The sequence below is a fragment of the Takifugu flavidus genome, chromosome 9, assembly GCF_003711565.1.
Source record: "Takifugu flavidus isolate HTHZ2018 chromosome 9, ASM371156v2, whole genome shotgun sequence".
In the NCBI taxonomy this organism is placed as follows: Eukaryota; Metazoa; Chordata; class Actinopteri; order Tetraodontiformes; family Tetraodontidae; genus Takifugu; species Takifugu flavidus.
In genome coordinates this window covers 4,207,443-4,215,620 of record NC_079528.1, presented here as the reverse complement: position 1 = coordinate 4,215,620, position 8,178 = coordinate 4,207,443, and the positions used below count along the sequence as shown (strand labels likewise).

Here is an 8,178-nt window from a genome sequence, read left to right as displayed (position 1 = left end):
CTTTACGGGCGGGGTTTATCTAGCAACGAAAGCCCCGGTGTTCTAAATGACATTGAAACAATAATGTTAAAGGAATTTTATTAAATTCCTTATTCCTTTATAGACCTTGTAGCAACTTGTTGTGGGAATAAGTTTAGAAAAAAGACTTAGTTCCCATACCGGGAGTCGAACCCGGGCCGCCTGGGTGAAAACCAGGAATCCTAACCGCTAGACCATATGGGACCTCGAAGACACTATGTGTAAACAAAACTTCTAAAGTAGTGTTAATATGACGCCTATGAGTAGGTATTTACATTACTATAATTGGCCACCTTGATCGTTCTCTGGAAAAACTGTCTTCTGGGAAAAACTGTCTTGCTATGTAGTGGTTTTGGTCATTTTCAACGTTGCAAATGTCAAGAGTTGACTGTTAAACAACGCTTCCCTCTGGTGGCCTTTTAGCATAAATGTAGATGGCCGACAACCACAAATAAATTCTAGTTGTTGTCAGTCAGAACTTTATTCCACGCCAGTTGTTTAAGTACATTAACATATACATTTCTGTTTAAACCAAAGAATAGCTATGAAGAGCACAGATAACAGAAGAACCAAGAGAAGAATAAAACACTTTCGACTGCAGTCTAAATATGGTTGCTAGCGGTGCTAAACAAGTGACGTCATTTGCTGGAACAACACAAGTATCAAAACGGGGTGTATTTTTTTATACGTTAAAATTCCCTGATCATCGCCACAGAACAACTACAATAATATATTATGCAACACGACTTTAAATTACAATAGCACTGTGTACGTGGCGATATAACTGACCAAGTTAGAGTCTAACTATGTTAATGTCTTCTTGAAATCGAAGTGGTATCGCCCTTCGACTAGCAGGGGTAGCCAAATAATTTGACAAATCGTTGCTAGCCAGCTAGGACTTAATATTATACGCCGATCAAAAGACATTTACATCTGGCCTGTTAACGTCTATGCTTAGGACTTAAAGTTAATCTGTAATAGAATGTCAACTCCAGCAAGACGACGTTTAATGAGAGACTTTAAACGGTAAGCGAAAGAACACATTAGTTCTTTAGCTCAGGTTAGCCTTTTACCTTTAGCCTCTCGGCATACAACGTCATCATCGAACAATGAGTCCGATTAATATCTAAACTTATTAAGGTCTTAGTAAGGTGTTCTTAAGTAGGTCGGGATTTCATTTGGTTGTTTTCAGTGATTATCAGCAAATGGTCGCTACAGAATTGACAATTATACTAGTAGGAAGCGCAGACATCATCGGCGTTAGCAAGACAGCCAGTAACATTAGCAAAGTTGATATTGTGTAACAACTTAGTACCTGGTTCGGTTGATCAAACTGATCTTTCGGTTTTCTGTTTAGGATCAAGGATTAAGGTTTCTTATACACTCATCGGAACTTATTTGCCCCCCATCACGATCTTTCTAGGGTGTATAAATTCCGGGTTAGAAGAGCTATTTTCGTGGGGCTAATTGCCTCTAAAGACTAGATTACAGATCGAGATAGATCTACAATTTCCTTGGAAGGTTACCCTTTCCATCCTGAATTCACTACGTTCTCACGAAGAGTGTTTAAAATGGGCACTTAAAAACCTGTAAGACTGACCTACATCACCTGACAGGAAATTAACAAAAAATGTAGAAGTTGTAAAGAATGTAAAGCCGTACTCCACATCTTTACTAGTTTAGTGCTCCAAAATGGCACAAAGAGCAGGTTCTCGATGCAAAATGAGTCCTAATCAGACCTCTAAAATTCAGGGCGACCTACTTCAATAGTATCTCACCTTCATGGCCTGTTTAAATTTTAGTGGAGGTTGTTTTCTCTCCGGGTGAATCAGGAGGAAGGACAGAACATTTACTGAGAATGATTTTTAGTTGTTATAATCAATGAGGCCCTTGATGGCTGCTTAATCCTCAGGATAATCTACCATCTGTCATGACCCCGGAGACACTAGGGCTCCTGTCCAAGGCGTCCTCACTTACCATGAAAACCTGTAGGCAATTAAGAAAAGTATATAGAAACAGAAAGGGACACGTTAACATTTTGCTTCACAAAGAGACTAATTAACTTTCTTTCATGTGTGTCTCATTGTGTTAGGCTGCAAGAAGATCCTCCAGCTGGAGTTAGTGGTGCCCCCTCAGAAAATAATATTATGGTATGGAATGCTGTCATTTTTGGGTGAGTGGAGTTTTTTTTTATTGCCATCTTAGAGGTGTTAAGGTTTGTGGAAGTGTTTTCTTGTTTTTGCATGAAATAATAGTGTTGTTTGAATTTCAGCCCAGAAGGAACACCTTTTGAAGATGGTGAGTGTTTCAGACAGCTTTGCAACAAAATCATTTATTATATTCAGAACTCTCTATGTATTTCTAGTTAATGCTTATCTATGTTTTCACGTTACTTCTTTTAGGAACCTTCAAACTTACCATTGAATTTACAGAGGAATATCCAAATAAACCTCCAACAGTGCGATTTATCTCTAAAATGTTTCATCCAAATGGTAAGTCGCCATGACCGGAAACATAGTCCCGACTCCACGATTGCATTGTGATTGGAACTGCAGGAGTCACTGTTTTGTGTATTGCAGTGTATGCAGATGGCAGCATATGCTTAGATATACTTCAGAATCGTTGGAGTCCAACTTACGATGTTTCTTCGATCTTAACATCTATACAGGTAATTGGAAGCTTCTGTTTAGATCACCTATACGCTTTCTCACAAACTGACCCCTGCTATTAACTGTTGCGTTAACAGTCCTTACTGGATGAGCCAAACCCAAACAGTCCGGCGAACAGCCAAGCAGCCCAGCTCTACCAGGAAAACAAACGGGAGTACGAGAAGAGGGTTTCTGCCATCGTTGAACAGAGCTGGTGTGACTGTTGACCCCCGTTGTTGTTCATGTATGAACATTTCGGTTCAGAATCAAGAAACCACCAATCAAGAAATGACCTATCTCGCAGAAAAAAGAAAAAAAAATTACACATTTTAAATTCTTCAACTTGGTATATTTGTCCCTTAACTGTTGCTAAGTTTGTATGCTGTTGTGTTTTGGCATTAATGCCAGCTGAATGCTGTTGTTGGGCAATAGCATGTGTGTTTTCTAAGTTAATGTACCTTGTTATAGCCGGGTTACTTGCTCACGCCCCGCCTTTCTAAAAATCCAATGGCCCGTCTGGCTTTTCACATTTCCCACCCGTTTCTCATGTGAACCGATTAGACGACACGGTGAGTTTATGTGCTTGATGTGTAGACATTTCATATCAGGTCTTTCTGCTGTTTTACTGTCCGCAAATTCAGTTCTTTTTAGGGGGTTAAAAATAATCTGGCATAGACATCCAACAGGCCGAGGTATATTTAAAATGTATTTCTCTTCCAGACACAGTATTTAGTGCTCTTTTCAGACCCTTCTAAGCTGTTATACTGGGGTGATTTCACTCTTAAACAGGAATGCATTGGTTTTCAGATTAAGAAACTTTGCACCGGTAACCCATGTAACGAACTGTACATTTTCTTGTAAATAAAATACATATACAACAGTTGTCGCCTCTAACAGTTTTCATTTATTCAGTTATTTGGACTGTGAAAACAGGCAGGGATGGTAATGGTCACATACACCAGCAAGTGTGACAGTATAACAAATCACAGCTTTATTCCTCCTGTGGATGCAGCCGGTAGAACCATCGGGCTGCTGCCAGTTAAAGACGTTGTGCATCAGTTTCAGTACGCTGAGGCAGGTGAACCTAACTCCTCTTTATTTCTGTTAACGCCTCAGTCGGCTTCACGGTTACAAAGTGGCGCTGGAAATCGATTCCGCCTGGTCCCTGAAGTGGCCGCAAAACAGTGAATTTCAGTCTTTAAAGCCATTTTGTGAAATCCTGAAATGATTTTATTTTTTTTTTTTTTTTTTTGTTTTTTTACAATTGGGGTTTTACCGCAGCACAGATAACAAGCTTGTGCAAAAAAGATACATATTTTACAACCAAAGGTAAACAAAAATAAAAATCCAAAGGATTTTTTAATTTTTTTTTTAAAAAAAGGGATAAATAATGGACTCATTTATGCCTCCGAGTTTGACGCATGGGTTTGATTACAGCGAGGGTTTAATGAGAGGCCTGAGGCTTGATCAGTTCATACCGTCCCACTTGTCCTTCCTGTAAAAGCTGACCGATGAGCTGGTCCGTTTTGACTCTACGACTGACGATGAGGAACCTTTGCCGGCCCTGTCCGTAAGACTTGCTTCTCAGGCCGTACTTCTGAGAAATCTGGTGGATCTGCTTGCGTTCGTCGTTGGTGAGGTCGGTAGAGAAGCGGAGGTCGTCCTGGCGTTCTGAAACGGCATAGTTACGAATGACGCCCTCGATGTCACGTTTGTCTAGCTGGTGTCCGCTTTTGTCCATGTCCATCCCCAGTCCTTCTCTGGAGAACTGCTCTTTAATTCTGATGGGTTCCGCGATCCCTTCCCCGTCTCGCCCGAGCCCGCCTCCTTTCCAGCCCATTTTGCGCAGCAGCTGATTCCCGATGTTGTCTTCCTTAATCTCCTGCTTTGTGGTCTCTTCCCCGGAGCGAGCGAGGATCTGGGACCGTGATATGGCATCGCAGTGGCCTTCCTTTCTTAGGTTGGACTTGACTACCGCCTGCGTCAGTCTCAGCGTGGCTAAAGCCTCGTTTGCCGCAATGTGTTTGACGAGTTTCTTGGGCCCGATTCCTGCAGCCACGTACTGCCCTTCCAAGTAAACCTCACACCTCCAGCGATGGTCAGGCAGGACGGTGAACTTGTACTCTGCTGTCACTTTGTTAAACTGAGCTGTGTCATTAATGATGCAGATTGCATTTTCGGAGTTTTCCAAGATAATCAAGTCGCTGAGTTGCTTCCTCCTATTAACCAGTTGACCAAATCGCCCCCCAGAGTCTGCCTGGTGGTGTCCTCTGGGGATGTGTGGCGACTGTTGCTGCTGCCGTTCCGCCTGGTTGGCGCGAAGCTTCTTCACTGCTTCCACTGCTGCTGCATGCTTTGAGCCTTTTTTAGTGCCCGTCCCCTGCGCCACCAGTTCGTCCTGCACAAAGACGCTACACAGCCAAAAGCTGCTGTTAGGCAGCAGGTCAAATTTGTAGTCAATCTTCATGCGATTAAAAGCGGCGGAGTTGTTCAGGATGCAGATGGCGTCGTGAGCATTGTCCATAACCACAAACTCAGTCCAGTGCTTCCGCCTGTCGGGCTCATACTGCCCCTTGGAGCTGGGCGTCGGCTTTTCCTCGGGGTTGCGCAGAGCAGGTACGAAAACAGGGGTCGGGCCATGCGCCTGGCACACAACAATGTCGTTGACTATCGAGTGTCTGTACTTGCGTGGCACCACGCGCACCTCGACTGGTTTGAGGAAGAGTTTGACAGCCTGCTCAGAGGCCCGGTCCCTGGCTCCGTTTTTACTGCCAGAGTAGCCAGTCGCCAGATACACACCCTGGCATCTCAGCTCACAGGCGTAACCATCAGTAGGGACTTTCCTGTTTTTGGGGAGGTCAGCCTGAGGTATGTCCTTCAGATTGACGTAAATGTACTCTGGATTCGTCTTGCAGGCCTGAATACTGCGGCTCAACATGAAATTGTAATTCGGCGACTCACTTCCGGTCATAAACACTGGGTCCAAAAAAGCAACAGAAAGCGCTGAAGCTACTCTGTGAATCAGAATTTGCTTCTCCTCCAGCACTGACTGTGACACCTGAACTGATGAATTTCCTGACTGGAAAGTGGTGGGACTGCTGCTGCCCGGACTGGTGTAGACTCTTGAGAAAGGCCTGTTCGACGACGGCCAGTCCTGATGTCCATACCCCAAACCATGGCGCCCAGAGTCCCTGGCTCCTGATCGGGTTCCTCCATTATAGCCATTGTATCTGTGTGGCTGAGGAAAGGAATCTGAATTCCGAGAGTTGTGGGCTTCATACTTGTGTATATAGTCCTGATGTGTTTTGACCATGAAATTGGTGGTGGAGCCATATCCTCCATAACCGAGGCCACTTGTGCTACCAGGAAAATCCTCCCTGTCTCTATGGGAACCCCAAGAGTCATATGAAGATGTTCTGGCAAACCCAGACCTTAAAGATGAGACGTCCTGAGCTCTGCCGGCGCTGCCGTAGGACAGGTGGTCAAACTCCCAGTTTCTGATACCGTGGGACTCACTCCTCCGCTGCTCCTTGTCGTTCTCTTTCTCATCTACACGACTTCCTCCACTGCTTCCACCACTGACAAAGTTTACTGGCTCAAATCGAAGTCTGGGACCAAATTTTGACACAGACATTTTTGTCATGGGCTCACCTCCTAGAACGAGAGTTAGAGAGAAAAAAAAGCTAACTTATCAAATTTTACCTGGATGCGGATGAAAAAGATTTTTGGGCCACATGGAAGGAGCAATACTCCCACATTAAATGTGACAGTATATTTAGGCTTTTTAGTGATCGATGGAGGGTTTCATATGTCCTAACAGGATTCATAGACATACAGCATAAACACTTTTTATATATTTTATAAATACATGAGCATGGTAAAAATGTCTCATAATAAAACAACTGCATTCTGTCCCTTTTTTTCATGAATTAGTAAAAACGATCTTCCCTCAAAGTCTATTTAAATGGAGAAACTGAAACTACATGTGTCACACTTAAGTCATAAAAAAACAGATAAAATGGAAAAAGCTTTCAGAATAAAGTCAATCCGAGTAAACAAACAAACAAAGCAACATTAGAACACGTGATGTACAGGGACTCACTGCCATCAGAAGAAAAGGGCCGCTTCTTTGCTTCAGAACATGATCTCGGGTCAAATGAGGGCATCTCGCCAGTGCAAGTCTCTTTTGCCATTACCAGTACGGGCCCAGTCAAAACCAGGCCATACCTGTTTCTGGGGGGTGGAAATAAATCACTTTTAAGCAACACGCACATATCTGAACATATTTGATTCTGAGCAGATCCCAAACACCATCTGCAGGACGTCAAAAAGTCGCACGGGATACAAAAAGCTATTGGACTGCTGCAAACAAGGATCACCCCTGTTAAGCATCCGTGCATTTAAATGATGGTAACAGAATTCGTTTTGATTTTAAACATATTAAACCGCATTGGTGACGCAGTCTTTTAGCACGTCTATCCCAGCATCCCAGCTGTCATCGTTTACTTTACATACAACAAACGGCATTGTCCTTACCTTAAGGTGCAGCCTTTGTCCCGATATATTTATGCTCTTCCGCTTAGAACGACACACTTTTTATGACAGTTGGCTGTCATTTACAAGCTACGAGCAATAAAACAGACAACGTAGGTGGAAACCGGTGCTGCTAGCACTGGCTAGCTAACAAATCCAAATCACTTCTAACAACTCGGCAATGCTGTTTCGCAATAGATTCGAATCGCAATTGGATGCAATTAATATGTAATTCTGCATCGTCGAAGTAGAGTTTTTAAGTTTGACATATTAAATAGTTACATGTCTACGCCAAAGGCGCTGAAAACACCCCTTAAGCTAACTCAAAGGAAGCGTCCATTTTCTGGACGAGCTACAGTAAAATCATGGCGTCCTGGTCTGGCAGTGACATTACCCAGAATCCCTTGCTGCAGCGGGATGCTGGAGGTTTGTTAAAATGGGAATAAAAAGCAGGAATGTGTTCGGTGATGAAGATCAGAAGGTGATCTGGAGTTGGTCCTAGAGGATTACACTGGCCAAGAGTGGGGGACGAGGTGGGGGGAGTTTGAACGTAGGCCAAAACAGTAAAAAGGAAGAATTATTCAGGAAACCTGGAAGAGTGAAGTGTTCAGAGGGAGGGATCCGGGCTGTTCGGACAAAGGGTTTAATGGAAGAGGTTCAGTTTATCTTCGGGTTCAAAGGAGAGGATGAGCATATCAACATTGTTGAGAGAACTAAGAAAGAATTGGGGGGGCAGTGGAAATGGCAGAAGTCTTTAGTTGATAGTCTGCACAACAGAAAGCACATAACTAAAACAAGGAACGTGGGTATGTTTTTAAGAAAGAGGTGTGTGTGTGTGTGTGTGTGTGTGTGTGTGAAAGAAGGATTCTGGGAGTAAATGGGTGTGAGAGGAGTGATCAATTCTTTTGGATTAAGAAGGTATTGGGAATAAATTGGTTCAGGAGGATGAAAACAACAGTTGATGGTGAAAGGCTTGATT

The 8,178-nt window shown here is 43.3% G+C and overlaps 2 protein-coding genes and 1 non-coding gene across 3 annotated transcripts; 1 reads left to right on the top strand and 2 right to left on the bottom strand.

Moving 5' to 3' along the window:
- Positions 1-150: 150 nt before the first annotated feature.
- On the bottom strand, positions 151-222 carry trnae-uuc (transfer RNA glutamic acid (anticodon UUC)). The gene has a single exon. It is a non-coding gene; the product is annotated as a tRNA-Glu (tRNA).
- A 587-nt stretch (positions 223-809) lies between these two features.
- Positions 810-3,546, top strand: ube2a (ubiquitin-conjugating enzyme E2A (RAD6 homolog)). The gene is made up of 6 exons (XM_057042415.1): positions 810-1,044; positions 2,111-2,191; positions 2,291-2,316; positions 2,421-2,510; positions 2,598-2,686; positions 2,765-3,546. The coding sequence occupies exons 1-6, from the start codon at positions 1,001-1,003 to the stop codon at positions 2,891-2,893; spliced, it is 459 nt and encodes a 152-aa protein (XP_056898395.1). The 5' UTR covers positions 810-1,000; the 3' UTR covers positions 2,894-3,546.
- A 1-nt stretch (position 3,547) lies between these two features.
- On the bottom strand, positions 3,548-7,590 carry nkrf (NFKB repressing factor). Its single transcript, XM_057042404.1, has 3 exons — positions 7,203-7,590; positions 6,769-6,899; positions 3,548-6,320 (listed from the first exon to the last, which is right to left on the bottom strand). The coding sequence occupies exons 2-3, from the start codon at positions 6,857-6,859 to the stop codon at positions 4,111-4,113; spliced, it is 2,301 nt and encodes a 766-aa protein (XP_056898384.1). The 5' UTR covers positions 6,860-6,899; positions 7,203-7,590; the 3' UTR covers positions 3,548-4,110.
- Positions 7,591-8,178: the final 588 nt, after the last annotated feature.

Coding starts and splice junctions, on each gene's coding strand:
- ube2a (XM_057042415.1), top strand. CDS start 1,001: ATGTCAACTCCAGCAAGACGACGTTTAATGAGAGACTTTAAACG. Junction 2,192..2,290: donor TGGAATGCTGTCATTTTTGG/GTGAGTGGAGTT, acceptor TTTGAATTTCAG/CCCAGAAGGAACACCTTTTG. Junction 2,317..2,420: donor AGGAACACCTTTTGAAGATG/GTGAGTGTTTCA, acceptor TACTTCTTTTAG/GAACCTTCAAACTTACCATT.
- nkrf (XM_057042404.1), bottom strand. CDS start 6,859: ATGGCAAAAGAGACTTGCACTGGCGAGATGCCCTCATTTGACCCGAGA. Junction 6,321..6,768: donor GCCCTTTTCTTCTGATGGCA/GTGAGTCCCTGT, acceptor CTCTCGTTCTAG/GAGGTGAGCCCATGACAAAA.